Genomic DNA, 19,087 nt, shown 5'->3' with positions numbered 1-19,087 from the left:
TGAGGGCCATATCTTCGTCAAATGTGACATCATGACTTATCTCAACTTCCTTTTGACCAACCACATAAATTCTATATCCCTTAGAATTTTCACTATAGCCAACGAAGATTCCTTTCTTCCCAGATGCACCCAATTTGCTTCTTTTCTCTTTCGGCACATGAAAATATATGGGACTTCCAAAAATTCTAAAATGAGAGACATCGGATTTCTTACCAGTGAACATTTCTTCGGGAGTCTTGGAGTCCAATGCTTGATGAAGGCATCGGTTTTGAACATACACGGCGGTATTTGCAGCTTCAGCCCATAGGAACTTCGAAAGGCCTTGATCATGAAGCATGGCACGAACTGCTTCTACAATAGAGTGATTCTTCCTTTCAGCCACACCATTCTGCTCAGGAGTGTATGGCGTTGTAGTCTCCCTCTTAATGCCAGCTTCTCTGCAATAATCTTGGAATTCATTGGATTCGTACTCAGTCCCATTATCAGTCCTCAATATCTTCATTTTCTTCTCGGATTGGTTTTCAGTCGAGGCTTTGAAGTGTCGAAACCAGGTGAACACTTCATCCTTCTTCTTCAAGAAGTAGATCCAGGTCTTGTGAGAATAATCATCCATAAAGGTGAGATAATATAAGTATCCTCCCAAAGAGTTTACGGGCATCATACCAGATATGTCGGAGTGGATCAATTGCAATATATTTGTGGTCTTGCTATTACTTGAGGGGAATGGTCCCCTTGTAAGTTTTCCTTCAGCACATCCCGGACATACACCTTCATGCTCTACTTCGAACTCGGGCATACCTATCACCATCTGTCTCAGATCGGGTAAGGCCTTATAATGAAGATGGGCAAACCTCTGGTGCCATAGTTCAGATTGTAGAGATGTGTCGCAAAACATGGCTCCCAATGGACTTCCTCCAACTTGATACAAAGTGTCAACCCTAAGCCCAAGAGTAAAAGCATCTTTAAAATTTCTTTTCCAAACACGTACCTTTCCATCAATGAATTCCACCTTGAATCCTTTATCCTCCATCGCATGGACACTGGGTTCTTCTTAAGATCAAGTACATATAGTACTTCTTGCAAATGAATAGTGTCACCTTGATTCAATTGAAGGGTAACATTCCCTACTCCCCTCATGGGATAGGTGGCATCATCTCCAAGGATGATTTCCAAGTTTGTCTCTTTTTCTATCAAATTAGAGCGGCCTTCCTTGTATCCGATGAAGTGCTTTGAGGCACCATTATCAATCAACCAATTTCCCAAAGTGTCTGGAGGAGAGGCAGTGGAGAGGGTCGATATAAGATAGTACTCTTTTTGCTTTTTGTTAACAACATTTGATTCTTCATAGCTGGACTTCCCTGATTTCTTGGAGGGTCGACCATTTCCTTGATGTCCCGCATTCCTTTTTCCTTTGCCATTAGACTTGCCATTCTTGTTGTTGAAGTTTCCCCTAGAATGATTGTGATCATCATCATGCGATGTGTCCCTTCTATTTGGACACTCCCTTGCATAGTGGCCAAACTTATTGCAAACAAAGCACCTGCCCTTCCTTCCTCCCTTAGATCCAAGCTTTCCATGGAAATGACCTTTAGACCCTGCATTATTTCTCCTTTTGGCATGAGCGGAGAATGCAGTGGGGTTGCTTCTATTAGAAGGCATTTCTTGCTCCACCATTCTTGTTTCTTCTTGAATGCATCTCGACATCAATTCTTCAAACCTTGGAATTCGATCATTGTTGAGGACGATGGTTCTAAATACATACCACTCAGGTGGGAGTCCTCCAAGGGTGGTGACAGTAACTTCCCTGTTGGGAATGACTTCTCCAATCAAGAGTAGATCATTCTCGATCTTAGTAAAATCCTCAAGAAATAGGATTGAATATCCTCATCCTTGCCCTTCTTAATATCCTTCAACTTATTCTTGAGAAATAGAATTTGATTAACATTACTAACCTTGAACATGCCAACCAACCTGTCGTAGATATCCTAGGAGGTCTTCAATTCGGAGATGTAGGCCACCAAATGCTTGTCAATGGAATCCCTGATAATCTTCTTTGCTTTGACTTCAGCCCTATCGTACTTTGTCTTCGCAGCAGCCGGTGCATTTGAAGGAGGTTCAGGGATTTTAGCCTGCACATAGTCCATCACTTCTTTTTCTTCCAAGGTCAGATCAAGTGACATCTTCCATCCATGATAGTCAAATTTATCATGGAGCTTGTCTTCAGCCGGGAAGTAGGATGAGGAACCCATTGAACCTTTTGTCCTTGTCCAACTATCTTTGGTGATTGCTCTTTCATTCTTGCTTGGGCTTTGTCTTCACCTCAGCTCTGATACCATGTTAATTTTAGGCAACACTGGTATGTTTGTCGTGGCCAATCTAGGGGACTAGATTAGACTAGATTTATTATCAACCAGGGTAAGTAAACTTCGAGGCATGTGTCTAAAGTCTATAGACATAAAGGATTCCTAACTAAGTGTTTATTGTGATAGGTTACAGTACTTCTTTACAGAAGGTTAAGATATGTTTCCTCTCACCTTAACACTCAGATCACCTAACTTATCTAACTGTCCTAAAGATACAACGTATTGCTAGACTGAGATTTTAATCCTCTTACAAGGATGCTATGCACAAAAGTTTTGTCTAGTTAACACTTGAGCATTCATGAAAAATCAAAATCACACTAAAGTTTAAATGCATGAAAAACAGAGTCTATGGAGATGCTTCAAAATATAACAATGGATCAAATCTCTTACAAGATATGGTTCAATGATCTAACGATAAAATCTTCAAGCTATCACCATAAATACCATTTGTGAGAATTTCTAATCAAATCGACAAAGTCATAAGCATGGAAATAACACTAAACACTATGCGTTCTATTCAAATTCAAAAACTGCTAAGGAAATGAAATTAACAGTATACCAATCCACGCAGGGCCCGTCCACATTTCAATGGTACACTGAAGTAAACTCAAGCAACGAGAGTATTAACGCATAAACACTGCTGGAGTAAAACCGTGACTATATTTAAGTGCTGAAGATTGAAATCACATACAAGAGTTCTGTTCTCAAACGATGTACAGAGATAATAATCGTAACTGTAACTGTTCTTGAAAACAAAATAATACGCAGTCTTTATCTGCCTGTCCCTATCTGAATCGAATGTACATTCATTAAGCAGATGTTTCTACTTTTACAATGGAATGATTTTTGGTCATTTCTAATCTAAACCGATTTCCAAAAAAACAAAAAGAAACCGGTTTGCGAAACCATGGCTTTTACTGCCTTTGTAACCAAAAGGCTGGGATTTGACCAGCGTGGACCGCATAACCAGGAGCTTTTGATTTGCTGTAGAATCGATTTTTCACCATGCATGTACACAAGGTTTTGGGCAGATTGACACCTAAGGAGGCATTTATGGAGAAGAAACCAGACTTGAGACACATCTACATTTTTGGATGCTTTGTGTATCGCCACATTCCTTCTAACAAGAGAACAAAATTGGAATCTACTACAAAAACGAGGATTCTTGTGGGGTGCAGCGAGACTTTAAAAGCCTATCGAGTATACATTCATGCTCTCAGGAAGACAATGATACGCAAGGATGTGAGGTTCGAGGAAGCGGGGGCTCTTTTCAAGTTTAGCAATGTGGATCTACCTACAGTTGAGGTTCAAGAGAAGCAAGCACCAGACAATGCAGACTCCTTAGAGCATTGTCACGCAAATTAGAGAGCAAAGCAAGCAGGCCGAGCAAGAAGAACAGGACGAGGGGCAAAGGGCTCCTCACACCATGCCTCAGAGTCCTAGCACAGGGATGAAGAGGGCCAAGTGGGTTGAGCAAACACTTAGAGAGGCCCAAGAGTACGTTGGTACTCCAAGATATTCAGTTAGACATAGCAAGGCCCTTTAGCATTATTTTGGTTACATGGCATTGATAAGTGCGCTTCTTATGGCCGAACCTGCCAGCTTTTAGGAGGCATCTTAGCATCAGGCGTGGATGGATGCCATGGCAGTACTCTTCCATCATGAAGAACTGTGTTTCAGAGGTAGTGCCACGGCCAAAGGTTAAGTTAGTTGTTGGCTCCAAATGGGTGTACAAAATCAAGCATGCTGCAGATGGTAGCGTGGAGAAGTGTTAAACTCACATGGATAGCGAGACAATGTGAAAGATAAATCAATGAGTTCATATTTTTTATTAACAGGAGATGTACATTTATAATACAATGTTGTGACTCTTGGGTTTCAGATCCCAAGGTCTCTTGGACTGCTTAGTCTTTTCGGCTTCCACACTAACCCTTTAGGATTAGGTGTCCAACATTCCCCCCCTTAATCCGAAGGGTTATGTATGAGTCCAAGAAAAGAGCTGTAATACAAAATGTGCAAAAAATACATGGCAGCACTAGGCTGAATGTGCTCTATGAAATGTTGGTAAAAAAGGGCGGTGGTTTAAGGATGACCACCAACACTGGAACGCTTAGTGCAATTCCCGGAACTCTTCCAAAACTGGCAAGAAACTGAAGTTTTCTGCTAGAGGAAGTGATCCTATTGTTTTAAAGAGGGAAACCTTCAACCATAAAAGGGAGGTCTCACCCCGCATAAAAGGTAAAACTTCAACCTGAAAAGGGAAGTCTCAACCTGTGATGGTTTAAGGATGACCAACAACTCTGGAATGCTTAATGCAATTCCTGGAACTCTTCCAAAACTGACAAGAAGCTGGAGTCTTCTGCTAGAGGAAGTGTTCTTAATCTGTGATGGTTTAAGGATGACCAACAACTCTGTAATTCCTGGAATTCTTCCAAAACTGGCAAGAAGCTGGAGTCTTCTGCTAGAGGAAGTGTCCCAGATCGCCAACTAAAGGCATGTTCAGGCATCTTTGTCTCTGGCTACAACTCTGAAACTGGTGTGGCAGGTTGTGGCTCAGGCTCGCTTGATGTGACTTTGAAGCTTGTAGATGACCATCATTTCCCCCCCTGTCAGATACAAGGTGAGATGATGGAGAAAACTCAACTGCAAGACTGTTCAATACTCTAGAACAAGTTTTAACATGCGTTTGGAATATCTTCTTGGCTGTTGATGCCCATTGCCAAGAAGCGATCCATCCAAGATGAATCTTTGTTATTGCAGGACGTTTATTTCTGAAGCATCTGTGTGAAGAATGACTGGTTTTATGACAGTGCTTACATGGATGAAGATCAAAACAGTGATCTTTCAAATGGCCAACTCGGTCACAGTGTTGGCATTTCACGATCTGTTGTTGTTGTGGTTGTTGTTGTGGAAGAGGGGCAGAATCTGGAACAGCTGGAGCTGAACTGTCATGAGGAGCAGGTGAACTGTCATGAATGAATCCAGCACTCTGAAACTGAATGGGCTTTGAGTAGTCTGGAATATGAAAGGACAAGTCCTTGTCATATCCAAGACCAGTTCTGTGCTTGTTGTGGACAAGCTGTTCCCAAGGTCTGATGATGGGCTTGGGAAGTGCAAATTGAGTTTTTGCATCTGCATGTACAACTGTTGCTTTATCTGTAACATTATTACCATGCTGCTGATGGGTGGTTGTCTCAATGTTCTGAACAAAAACAGGTTCAGAATGGTGTCTATTTTGATGTAGCTCTTCTTGTTGTAGCTGTGATTCAAGCTGCAAAAAATCGATCTTTTCTTGTGCATTTTGTAAACATGTCTGAATTTCTGAGAGAGATCCTTTGCTGATTTGTAATGTGTCATCAACAGTAGATAATATCAAAGTTTTAAGGAACTGTAATACTTCACTGGTTCTGGCCATCTGTCTTAATGCAAAAAAATAATATCTACTCACAGTACACAGCAATATCCTTTATAAATGTCAGCAAATGATCAGTGTGCAGTATAAAAGATTACAATCAGCTCACCAAAATCTTTTATAGATCCACGCATCCAAAAAACTCTGTGGGTCCTCAAAAACCTGTCTGTGTGCCGTACTGCATATTATTCATTTATAAGTAAAGTAGTCTCTCCAGAATCCTTGTGGAAGGCATGGGTAAATATCATTTTTCCTCCTCTACTAAAGCTGACAATGATATGTAGTTTATACACACCCAAGTGCTTGGCAAATGTGCAAAAATCGAGAAGCAAAAACTAATGGCAGGATCATATGATAGTTTCAAATATCACTGGACAGCGCGCATTTAATATTTAAAACGTTTCACATATCATTGTGTAACCATGCTACCTCAAAAGTGTTGTTCAGGTTCTTTAGTTCTGCGCTCCTGCTTTCTCTTGCAACAACAATAATAACGCTCAGTATCAAACGAATCTCTGGTTTTTCTTCAGTTGTAAATCTTCCATGGCAGTTCCTCAGAAAGAAGGGACTGGACTGTAGCAGCAGCTCAAAGATGCATCAATATCGGAGACTAAACAAGAATGGCGTCCCTTATTAGCCAATTCAAGAAAAAATATCGGAAAATATTTTTTTATATTTCTGTGGTCACTTTACTCATCAATACACAAAATTTCATCAATAAGAACTTTGACTTGGTTCAGGTCAAACCCTGAACCTTGATATACATTTCCTGATCAGAGAACACAGGTTTTTACACTACATTGTGCATTTCTTCACTTCCAAATATGATATAAAATTTCTTTCCAATTCAGGGCAACAAAATTAGCTGAGAAATAAAGACCGAGGAGAATTTTAACTCTGAAATTTTATAATTTTCTAAGCAGCTTAGCCTGCCTTGAGCTAATGAAACGCTTCAATCTCCTCTCTAAACAATTTAAGAAGTTCATCCATACTCCTTACTTCATGTGTTGATTTATCTCGGATGCGAACACTAACCTGTCCAGTGTTTGCTTCCTCTTCACCAACAACTAAAATATAGTTGTATTGTGCTAGCTGTGCCTCCCGGACCTTCTTCTGAATCTTTCTGTCTGACGTATCAACATAATAACCAGCTTGATGAATCTGATCACGAACTCTCAATGCATACTCTGAAGATTTCTCTGACACCGGGCATACAATTGCCTGCCGAGGACTGAGCCAGAAAGGCCATTTCCCTGCATAATGCTCCAAAAGTATTGCAAGCATGCGCTCAACAGAACCAAGTATGGCCTCGAGTAATACTAGGCTCGAGTGACAAACGCTCTGAGCCGTCACTCCTCACACGAGAAGCGGGGGGAGGAGCTGAAGAGTCTCCTTACAGTTCTACGCCCCTTTTCTCTGATTCCAAAGGCTGAGACTGCTAAGATTGTCAGAGGAGTAATTGATGCGATGAGAAGGACCCAGCACTAGAGAGGAGATTCCAACCAGTACAAGTGCCAGAGCCAACTGTTGATGAAACGATAAAGATACTGAAAGGTTTACGTGAGCGATATGAGATTCATCAAAAGCTTCGTTATATTGATGAGTCTTTGGTGGCTACTGCAAAGTTGTCGTATCAATATATCAGTGATCGTTTCCTTCCTGACAAAGCAATTGATCTGATTAATGAGGCTGGTTCTCGAGTGAGATTGAGGCATGCACAGCTTCCTGAGGAGGCCAGAGAGCTTGAAAAAGAACTTAGACAAATAACAAAAGAAAAGAATGAAGTTGTTCGAAGCCAGGACTTTGAAAAGGCTGGAGAGCTACGTGACCGGGAGATGCAGCAAAATCCATGAAGGCCGATGGGATTCTCTCCCGCTAGACCTTTGCTACTATTTTTACTTTCTATGCAATGGCAGAGAAGGCGAACGAGGCGATGATGACTTTTGAGGCAATGATGACCGTTTCAACAATGGTTCATGACATATGTCAATGGAACAAGCTTCAGAGCAAACGTTACATAACCTTCAACGCAATTTTAACAGCTTCTCAAACGTTTTAGGATCAGCAGCAGTTCAATTCTTCATTCCAATAATTAATCAATACATGGAGACCTTTTATATCAACCCACGAACATGGATTTCAACGCACAGTGAATCACATACTATGCATCGAATATTTACACTATGAACCGAATCACACCATTCATATACACCATAAATCGAATAGCATACTATGAATCGAATCACGCCTTTCTACTGCCTGTGACGCTTAATTAAAATGAATGCCATTAAAATTTCTGACTGTGAGTAACAGAACGTTCCAGCGATTCATTTCTAAAAGGTAACGGGCAACCTCATAATTCTCAGGACAATCCTCATACTCCACATGGAATTGTAGCAGACCACAGGTAATGGCAGGCACTCAACGCATTCAAACAGGTGGTCAGACAGCGCAACAGAAGAGCAGGAGAATAATGTCGGACCAGCGTTCAAATGTCAGGTTTGTATGGAGCATAGCGCAAGGAATATAAATAGAATATGGCAGAAAACGGTTATAGAGAGTGCACAGAGCGTAGGAAAGAATATGGTGCAGAATGAGCAATACAAAGCTCAATAAGGTGGCAATTCTGATCAACTCTGATTAGTAGAAAGACAAAACTGACATGTAGGTAGAGACCACAAAACAAGTGGCTCAAATATGAGCAGGGTCAGAATTCGCCCGCTCTGATACCATGTTAAACTCACATGGATAGCAAGACAATGTGAAAGATAAATCAATGAGTTCATATTTTTTATTAACAGGAGATGTACATTTATAATACAATGTTGTGACTCTTGGGTTTCAGATCCCAAGGTCTCTTGGACTGCTTAGTCTTTTCGGCTTCCACACTAACCCTTTAGGATTAGGTGTCCAACAGTTCAAAGCTTGTTTCGTAGCAAAGGAGTTTTCACAAAATGAAGGAATCGACTATGAATAGACCTTCGCCCCTTTAGCCAGAGATAATCATCCATCGGGGCTATTATCTCTATAGCAGTGCAGATGGGTTGGATAATTCACCAGATGGATGTGAAGACGGCCTTCCTTAATGGTGTTGTTGAGAAGAAATGTACATTGAGCAATAGGAGGGTTTTGAGGTGCAAGGGATGTTGAGATTTCTAAGTCTACCAGTTAGAAACCCTCCATGCACTTTACTGATTTATTCCTACCTACTTGTTCCGTTACTTAACAAGTTATTTACAATGTAAATCATGAAAATAAACACTAGTCCATGCTCAACGTATTACAGATCATCAACTAAAGGAAACAGAAACAAGCACACACATGACACCGTTATTTTTGGACAAATGTCCCTGGAAAAACCCAATGCGGGAAAACCGATGCAGCTATCTGAGAGTTTTCTTATTAAGCAATTTCAGAGTACAATCTGGGTGCCAAATCCAGCTTACCCAACAGAGAATTTCCTTGGTAGTAGTACCTCTCAGTCTGAAACAAATGTCCCGACTGAAACCCTGGATAAACCCTCTGGCAGCTCCTTAGCTCCAATCTGCCCCAAAAACCCCAGCGTCTGCCTTTCTAGACTGCGTCAGCCTCAAGAGGCCCTGTGTCAGCCTTTTGGCCCTTTGCGTCAACAACGCTAGCCTCTCTAACGCATTGCGCAGCTCCTCGCTGCCTCTGCGTGGCCCTGCGTGAGCCTTCGCTGCTACAACATCACCCTCTCTGGCTCCTGCGCTGATCTCCCGACACTATCTCTGCCTCTCTGTCTCTCTGTACTCAATGCCCCTCAGCTGCAACTCCGATCACTGATTCTATCTCTCTTAGCAAACCCCGCTCTAGAGAATAGAATGATTGATCATCTGGTGTATTCTCCAAGTGACCCTCAAGCCTCCTCTTATACTTTTCCTATTGACATCTCAATGGTCGAGATTAAGTCCTTAATCAACGGCTAAGATTAGATCTGGCTTGATCCATGTCTTTTGGACCACTCTAACACAAATTCATATTAACACACATTAATATTTTATTTTCCCTAAGTTTAGACTTAGGGACTCCATTAAAAATAGTAATTATTTTAATATCTCCTGATCTGTTTAGAATCTGCCCAAACCCTTTCTGGGTATTGGAGATCTCATGTGCCCCACCCTCTCCACCAAATTTAGTGGCTAGAGCACATCCGATGCTACCCCAAATCAACAAGGGATGGATTCCTGTGTGTGCAAATTAAGGAGAATGTTGTATGGGCTTAAGCACGTTGCCAGGGTGTGGTATCTTAGGATTGACAACTGGTTGCAAAGTGTGGGCTTCACCAAGAGTGAGGAAGACTCAAACTTGTATTACATTCAGGTGAAGGTGAACCTCTCATATTGGTGTTGTGTGTTGATGATTGTTTCTCACAAGATCTGAGAAGCTCATAGCAGACAGCCAAAGGGTCTTAGCAACAAAGTTCAAAATGAAGGATTTGGGCTTGATGCACTACTTTCTGGGTTTGGAGGTGTGGCAAAAAAAGGGACAGAACTTCCTTGGACAAGGGAAGTACACAATTGAGATACTGAATATATTCAAGATGCAGGACTACAGGCCCATGTCCACGCCACTAGTGACCAACTGGAAGAAGATTGATACTTCCAGATCAGAGGCAGTGGACCCTACTTTGTACAGACAGTTGATTGGCTCTCTCATGTATCTAGTCAACACCAAGCCAGATATATGTTTTGCAATGAACGGAGTCAATCAATGGCGGAGCCTAAGCAAGTTCATTGGGTGGCAACAAAACATGTGTTGAAAAATCTTTGAGGCACAGTCGAATATGGGTTGAGGTACATTCAACAGGATGGAGTGAAGCTAGAGGGGTATACTGATGCAAATTAGGCAGGCGATACATCTGACGAAAAGAGCACTTCCAAGTGCAGTTTCAGTCTAAGATTAAGAGCAGTCTCCTAGTTTAGTAGGAAACAGAAGTCAACTGCCCTGAGTTCCACCGAGGCCAAGTACATTTTTGCTAGTTTGGCAACTTCTACGGCCATTTGGCTTTAGAAACTTTTTGTTGGGATTTTCGATCAAAAATTGGAGCCAACTATCATTCAATTGACAATCAAAGTTGCATCAAGCTCTTTGAGAATCTAGTGTCTCATAACAAGTCAAAGCACATTCTGGACAAGTACCACTTCACCAAAGATTGTGTCCAGAAGAAGACAATGAAGGTGCAATATATCCCTATAGACGAGCAGGTAGCATACATCTTGACCAAGGCCTTGATGAAGGGCAAATTTGTATTCTTCAAGGATAAGTTGGGTGTTGTGCAAAACACCTTCCTCGCTAAGAGGAAGTGTTGAATTTGTAGCTTGGAAGGTGGTTTTGTTGAAGAAAGCGTAACTAGGTTCAGTATTCATAATGACATGATTTTTGTAAACAATGTAATAAAAGGAAATAAATTATTTTTGTATGCCTTGCTACATGGGTTTCATGAGCAAGAAGTGTCACTAGGTGAAAGATTTCTTCTTGATGTCTTTAGGATTTATTTATATGTCAAAGAGTTGTGTCATGTGTATCATGAGTTTACGTAAATGTAAACAAGTCTTCAAAGTTGTGAAGAAGCCCTCCAAAGACCAAGCATAATCCTCCAAGAAGTCTGCAAGCGAAAAGGAGAAGGAATTCTTCATGTCGGCTTGAAATTGAATTAAATAGATAAATGACAGTCACGTCAGCTCAAGAATAGACATGTCGTTTCACCCCTTCATGTCAGCTTGCATATATGGACAAAGTACTATAAATACCCACGAAGGGTCAGCGCAAATCACACAAGTGAATTCGCAAGTTGTCTCTGAATTTTCAGGTGATTGAGGAACAGAAGATCCGCATTAAGGAAGGATAGATCTAAGTTCAGCTGCCTCCTCAGATGGGTATAAGGAGCAGCAGAACCTAGGTTAAACACACTCTTGGCATAGCTGTGATTTGAAGAAGATGTAGATCTCGGATGGAGGATCTCGGCATACCTGTAGGTGCAGTCATGTGTCAATATCAAACGTATGGAGCAAAAAGGGCTTAAGATGAGGACGCATAACAGTCTCGGCATTATCTTGAGTCATGTGATAAGATTCTCGACATACCTGTGAAGTTGAAGGCACAATCAAGCTAAAACTCAGATGAATGGAGCAGAGAAGACTTCGGATGAGGATGCAGTATGAGTACTTGGCTAGACACATTTTCGGCATAGTCATGATAACCTCGGTATTACAGTGAAGGGTATTCAATCTCAGAAGCAGCCTCGAATAAGGGTTTGGATCTGCCTCTAGTTACCTCGGCATTCTTTCCAGGCACAACCACAGTCTCGGCATATCATTGATGAAGTGAATTAAGATGGTATCCCTACAGTAGTCTCAGCATAATGATCAGCTGTGAAGTAGGGCTACATTCTCGGCATCACTATATAAAAGATCAGTTCATATACCATCTCGGCATTCTCCCAGTCAGATCCATAATAATGTTAACGTACAAGATAGACACGGTATATGATCACTGTATGTATTGATATTAAGGAATGATCTTTGTGATACACAGTCTTATGATAGTTATAGGATCATGAGTTTGATCTCGATATAACTCTCATATCTCAGTTGTCTTGGTAAATGATCTCGGTGGATCTGATGTAAAGATCTCAGTACTACAGTAATGGTGATCTTAATGAAGAGCTCAAGTGAAGGAGCAGCAAGTGAAGGTGCAGCAGTAACATAAGTATTGCAGCAGTGAGCATGATGATCTCAGCAGTGCTCGAGGAGGAGGATTGATGTCTTGGTCTTGGAGAGGCAGATTGTGTCAAGGGTCATGATCTTGGTATTCATCAATGAAATCTCTATAAGAAGAATTTTGCGTGGGTTTTCCTCTCCAAGAGGGAGAGGTTTTGGCCCTGGCAGTAAGCCAAATATTTGTGTTCTTGTTTCTTTTTTTTTTTATAGCGGTTTGATGAAGTAATCACTCACACTAATAATGAATGGAACATCAAGCTAAGATTAATTGTATAAACACTTCAGAAATTGTTATCATGTAATTATGCACTGCCCTAGATTCTTCAACAGGTTTTGCATATGTCATGTGCCATGACATGCAACCAACCACCTCAAATAACTCCTACAATGATTATTTAATTAATTCCCTAAGTCAGGACTTTAGACAACAATTTAATTTAATTATTTGACTTGCTGGCCACCTTTTTGGAAAAGGTAAAAGGGTCAATGACAGATTAAGTCATAGCCCTTGATCTCAACAGATGAGATGAAATCTCAACCATCCATCTCTTTGGAGATTAGGGTTAAGCACTTTATGAAAGGAGTTCGAGCTGTTGAGGAGATCATTCGATTGGCACGCTTGGGCATTCAGCTGGAAAGAACGTTTTGACAGTCAAAGCAACAAAGAGCAGGTCGAGACACTAGGGCAAAGTATAGGGAAAGATCGAATCAGCGAGCAAGTCAAGCAAAAGGGGTCGTACAGCCACAAGTTTCTTAGGTTGTACAAGACGAAACTTGTTGGGCACAGAGGCTGATTTGTTGGGTCGCACAGTGTTGCGTAGCGGTCAATTTGACTTAAATTTGATGGGACAAATTGTTGTATCAATTTTGTTGTAAAGATCTACTGTAAACTAAATTTCTAAAGTTGAATCGAAGCCCATTGTTTGTTGGTTTTCCCCACACTGGGGTTTCCAGGCTAAATCTATGTCATTCTTTTATGTGTGTTTGACTTTGAGTTTTGCTTCAGTCGTTTATGCTGGTTAAGAACCCAGAGTATTTGTTGTTACAAATCAGTTTTGAAAGCATCTTTCATTTCTATTATGTGAATATTTGTTGATCATCAAATTTGTAGTTGGGTTTTCAAGAATTAACAAACAAAAGGTATTTAACAATAAGAGAGGAAGTCTCAAGTGTCAATATAGGAGTATTAACTGAGCGATTTGCTTCCTCGGCAATGAGAACAAATCCAATAGTTGTGACCCTCTCCCTGCCAATACGGTGTCCTATCCCTCGTGATTAGAGACATACAAAACCAATAGTCCGTTCAACCATCAACACAGCTTCTTACAACTCATTCTCAAATTGGATGAAACCTTGATTGATTGACGCACCTTTTGTGGGATGCTTCTTCGCATAATGCAAAATTACTAATATGTAAGATATGATAAATTTTAAACAACATATTATTATTTATTAATATGAGGTTAGGATGTCTATTGTTATTGGTATGTGCTTAAAGCATATTGGTCTCTGTAAGATACAAAGCAAATTAATAATAATAATAAGACAAGATGCTTAATTAATAATACTTGAGAGAGAATGCTTATTATTATTAACATAACTTTTTAATAAATTATAAAGATAGTTTCAATAAATTATAACTAGTTTCAATAGTTTCATTATAATATATCTTCTACAAAGCTCATAAAGTTATAAAATACTAAAATATATAACTTTATATAATTAAAGTAGTATATATATAGTTCAATTAAATGAACAAACATCAAAATTGGTTTAACGATTTTTTTTCAAATTTCATTTGTTATCGAATTCAAATACAAACTCGAACCAGCAGACTTAGCTCCTAGATTATGGCATGACACCCTATAAAATGACATGGGCTTGAGGAGGATGACGTTATGCTTGAGGAGCACTTTTTGATGATGAGACATGACCTTTGACTAAGAGACATGCCCCTTGGACCATTTATTGCACCTTTTGATGGAGAGACATGTCTTTTGAAGATGACATCGCTCTTTTAAGGCCTCTATACTCACCCATGTGGCCTTTTTGAGAGGATTTTTCATGTTTTATCATAATATTTTCATATTTGAGGCTATATTGGAGATCAATTTGATGACCTATCCATCTTGTATCATGGGTTATTATTTTTAGGGGCTTTTAGCCCAATGAGAGCTAAAGTCCTTGGTTGCCCTAGTATAAATGATGGAACGTTTAGCTCATTTGTATCATTGCATAACTTGAAAGACACATCTCTTGAATTATAACTTTTTTCTCTGGTTCACTATGGAGCACTAGTTAAGCGACTAGCTTGGGGACTTCTTGGAATCTTGGATGTGGATTTGATCTCTTTTCATGGATGGTTATGGTGAAGCTTAAATGAATGCATGGTAAATCCATAGTTTTGAAAACCAGTTGGTTTGTACTAGTAACTAGTCAAACTGACCAGTCAACAACCTTCAACCAATGATCCAATAGAAAAATCTAGTTTGGTGACCATTTGTTACTGATTAGGTACCAAACTCGCTAGTTTGGTACCTAATAGGTACCAACCAACCCGAACTAATCAGTTCCACTCAAAACCAATCCAGTCAGATTTCACATGTGTGGGGGAGTCTGGGACCCAAGGTAGCAGTTTTTCAAGTGCTTTTGGAGTAAACTAGGGGTTGTTTCCCTAAACCAACCCTTCCCCTCCTAAACCCTAAACCTAAACAAAAAACATAATTCAACTCCAGCAATGTGGCAATCAATGGTAATGTTGAATTCTAATCTAACATTACCATTGAATGTGGCAATCAATGGTAATGTTGAATTCTAATCTAACATTACCATTGATTGTTTCAAAATGTCTGAAGGTGGTTCCAACCTTATCGAACTTCATATGGAGAAAGGAATTTCATATCCCACTCAAAATTCAGTAGATTTAACAGTTTTCAAGATTTTAGGATTGGTAAAATTGCAACAATTTCATTGAATTATATCATGTATGAGGGTATCAAATTGGCATTTAATCAAGAGCATGAAGCCTTTTATGTACCTTGATGTTGGTGGTATTGATTCTTGAACTCCTATGTAATGGCCTTAACAAAAATGTCCCCTTCTCTCAAACCAAAATCATTGGTTAGGCATGTTAAGATTTTTCAAATTCTATCATATTATAAGGTTGAGGAATCTAACTCTGAAGACTTTCAGCCAGATGATGTTTATGTAGCTCTTGTTGAAGATCCCATTTTCAATAGTGGTGAATTAGTGATGAGTTTAATGAGTGATCAAGTTGATCAATGATTTGTGGTAGGTCGGTGGCCTAGTAGCTTGTAGCATTGTCTTTAGACTCTAGAGGCCATTTAGAATCTCATTGATTATGTATTTTGTTGATGATATGTATTGCACTCTGTGCCATTTTGATATATGCACCTTTACATGGCATATGTATGAGCAAAATTTGCATATCTTGTCTCTAATGGTTCGGAATCACAGTTTGAAATCTTAAAAGTATTGTTTTCATTAAAAGATCAGTTTTTTGAATCTTGTGCAGTCTTATTTGAGCTAGTTCTAGTTCGAAACCTAGTCTGATAGGTGGACCAGTTCAAAACTCGGTTCTGATTTTTAAAACTATGGGTAAATCTAGTAGGTTAATTTCTTTTATCTTAGTTTTATGTTTTATAGGATGGATGAATCATGTATTAAGAATTTTAGCATGATTTTTGTTTCATGGTCCTTGTTAAGCTGTCCCTTCTTCCAAGTCTTCGAGGAAGTAGCATGTTAGCGCCTTCCCTTAATCTAATTTTGGAAATGGACAACCTTGATTCAAACCCTAGGGTAAGTAGGTTAACTTGCCCTGGTTCTTTTAAGCCTCGTATCTACTTCAAAGTCCAGAGTTTCCCTAAGTTTGTTTGTTCATAGACTCCATTAGCCCTAGATTGAGAAGGTAAATTAGAGTTTTATTCCAGCAAAATCATATATTTTTAGCATTTATTGGCTTGGACATTGATGTCGTGGGGTTAGGAATTGTTTGAAATAAATTGGATAAGGATTACGTTTTGTGTGCATTTTTTACAATTACTTAAGGCTAACATCTATGGTTTAAGTGCTCTTATATGTCTTTTTAACCATAGAAAGTTACTATAATTTATTTTCTTGTTTACTCATAATTTTAGCCCTCATTTTACACTTTATCATCATAGTTTCCATGGCTAAATTTGTTGTTGTCATAAACTATTATATTGCTGCAATTTCTGATTTCCCAAACTAATTTATGATGGCCAAATGTAATTTCTTATGTGTGTTTGGAAACCTATTTTGACCCTCTATTGGTTGACCTAAGCCTCTAGAAGAGCCATAGGTACCTTTGAACTCAAATATGGAGGATACTCTTAAATCCACCCTAATACCCTAGTTTCCTATTTTCATCCTTGGGTGAAAATCATTGTAGAATCCTTAGGAGACATTTAGCTTAAGTTAATTGGGTTATTTGATCCCCATGATCTACCAGGGAAACTTCCCTTATGTTTGATTGTGTCCATCACTCAAAAGAGAAGAGTAATTGCTTAGGTGATCTAGGTCACCAAATAAGGCTTTGCACTATGGTGCTAGATTTTGCTGTAACAGGATCCAAACCAGAGTTAGATTGCTTTCTCATGATTGCAATACATTTTGAAACCCTTAATATAGCTTGTTCATGTCAATAAATATCACTTTAATGTAATTAAATCTTCGATATAATGATGATAAACCTCAATATCCCAATTATACTAAATAAACAATTCACCGTACTAACGATTCCATGATGTGCCCCTTAACAGGTCTCGTGTTCTTTAGGTTCACATAGACTACATTTGACATTTTTAAACATTCATGTATCCATGAAGAGGTGATAATCATGGAAGTATAATGCCTTCGATAAACTAATATGAAGAAAAATAGTTTACTACTGTTGGTTCACCTTTTAATTGTCATATAAAATCAAGCATTCACCATATTCATAGTCAGCAAGTCATACCATGATCATAGACAGAAGAGGTAAAATAACTCATTGCATCTCATAAAGAACAACATAAAAGACGGCAATGAACTTCTATTGCATGCGCTGTTCACAAAACATATACTGAAGATGCCATGGACCTCAAGTAACTATTAACTGATTTGCCATGCCCTAAAATTGAGGAATCAATCCTCATCCAGTTACAACAGCAATTATATTACATATCATACTTTTTGCACTGCCCTCGATTAAATTAAAGAGCATCTAACCAGTATAGCCTCCCAACACTCATGATTTGTACCTACTTTTAAACGACAATGATGGCTGCAAATACTAGCGTCATCGTTTACCTAAAAAACAAAAACAAAAAGAATAAGAAAAGAACAAAATGCCGGTGGACTAAAAGCTCCAAGAACTGCCAATCTATTCTTACACGCCTTTAAAGGTATGAACCATAATTACTGCAAGTCGTATTATTCGCCAGTGATAAAAAAACGAGGAGGATAAACTATTTTTTTGGGGAAACAATATGGGTTTTTCTTTACCACGAAAAGCCTAAAAGTTATGGACTGGAACTTACCTGTATGGAGGACAGATTGGGGTGTCTCTCCAAGGCTTTCGCAAGCTCCCCATTGTCCTTCATGAGGCTTTCTCGGCTCATTAACGCGCTTTTGGGAATTCGGAGAATCAATTCTCCCTTCTGAAGATCCCGGGCAGCAGCCAAGCCTCTCCTGTCAAGTCCATCGCAATAACTATTCATAAAAATCCCGCATATTCATAGAAAATTCAGCCATTTTTGCATTATTAAAAATTGATATATAATTCCATAAAACTGCGTTTAGCAGAGTGGGCTATTTTAAAATGTTAAGTAGAGCGAATGAGATAACTTACCCACCGGCATCCTGAAAATCGGAGACAAAGAGAGAATATCCCAAACAAGATTGCATTTTACCGTGGGATACTCCGAGTGGGGCATCGGAGACCCCCAGCGTAGCTGCCCAACTCAGAAACTCTTGTATGTCGGGAGGAGATGATGCCATTGATATTCACATGAATGGTTTCTTCCTGTCCCTGACAGCAGTGCACTTCGGTATGTTTCTTCTTTTCTGCAAATAAGGGCTGAATAAAAGTTAAAGCGAACCCTCCTAAATACTATTTAATCTACTCTTCCCAACTCCACTCTCCTCTGTCGGACATGGATTGCTTTTACTATGTTAGCACAAAATCGCATTACACATGTCGTTGCCATTGACATAAGGAGACATAGGTTTGCAATAGGTTTTGCTTTTGTTCCAATAATATAAATGAAATTAAATGAAAATTTAACGTTCACAAGATATATAGTTTAAACTTTATGGGATCATTAGTTTTTCTGTTTTTTACTTTTTGTAATTCAACTTTTTTATTATTCAAATTAATGGTGAGTTTACCTAATTTTTTAACATTCTCCTCACTGAAAAGACAATGCCAAGGAACTGATGTTAACATATTGTTGTAATTGTCTCTAATGTCTTTGAAAGCATCACATTACAAAATGAAATGTTTTTCCGATTCCACTTCCCCAGAAGTGCAAAAAGTACGCACCCATTCT

General features: G+C 39.3%; 1 protein-coding gene and 1 pseudogene across 2 annotated transcripts in view; both read right to left on the bottom strand.

The window, feature by feature from the left end:
• Window positions 1-18,735, bottom strand: part of SDG40 (SET domain group 40) — a 98,222-nt gene extending 79,487 nt beyond the window's left edge. Inside the window, exons 1-3 of one of the 2 annotated variants that reach the window (XM_089439514.1) lie at window positions 18,388-18,735; window positions 18,077-18,227; window positions 17,802-17,846 (exon numbers count right to left, since the gene is read on the bottom strand). In XM_089439514.1, the coding sequence (XP_089295640.1) occupies window positions 17,802-17,846; window positions 18,077-18,227; window positions 18,388-18,536 (345 nt within the window). In that variant the 5' untranslated portion in view covers window positions 18,537-18,735. The remainder of the gene's footprint in view (window positions 1-17,801; window positions 17,847-18,076; window positions 18,228-18,387) is intronic. The other variant, XM_089439515.1, reaches the window with a different exon arrangement.
• Window positions 6,476-7,085, bottom strand: LOC149150734 (threonine--tRNA ligase, mitochondrial 1 pseudogene; annotated as a pseudogene).
• Window positions 18,736-19,087: the final 352 nt, after the last annotated feature.

Source organism: Pinus tabuliformis, chromosome 9, assembly GCF_031772625.1.
Source record: "Pinus tabuliformis cultivar Carrire ecotype Pingquan chromosome 9, CPIR1, whole genome shotgun sequence".
NCBI classification, from domain to species: domain Eukaryota; kingdom Viridiplantae; phylum Streptophyta; class Pinopsida; order Pinales; family Pinaceae; genus Pinus; species Pinus tabuliformis.
Note: the sequence above shows the minus strand (reverse complement) of the source record. Positions and strands in the feature narration are given on the sequence as shown.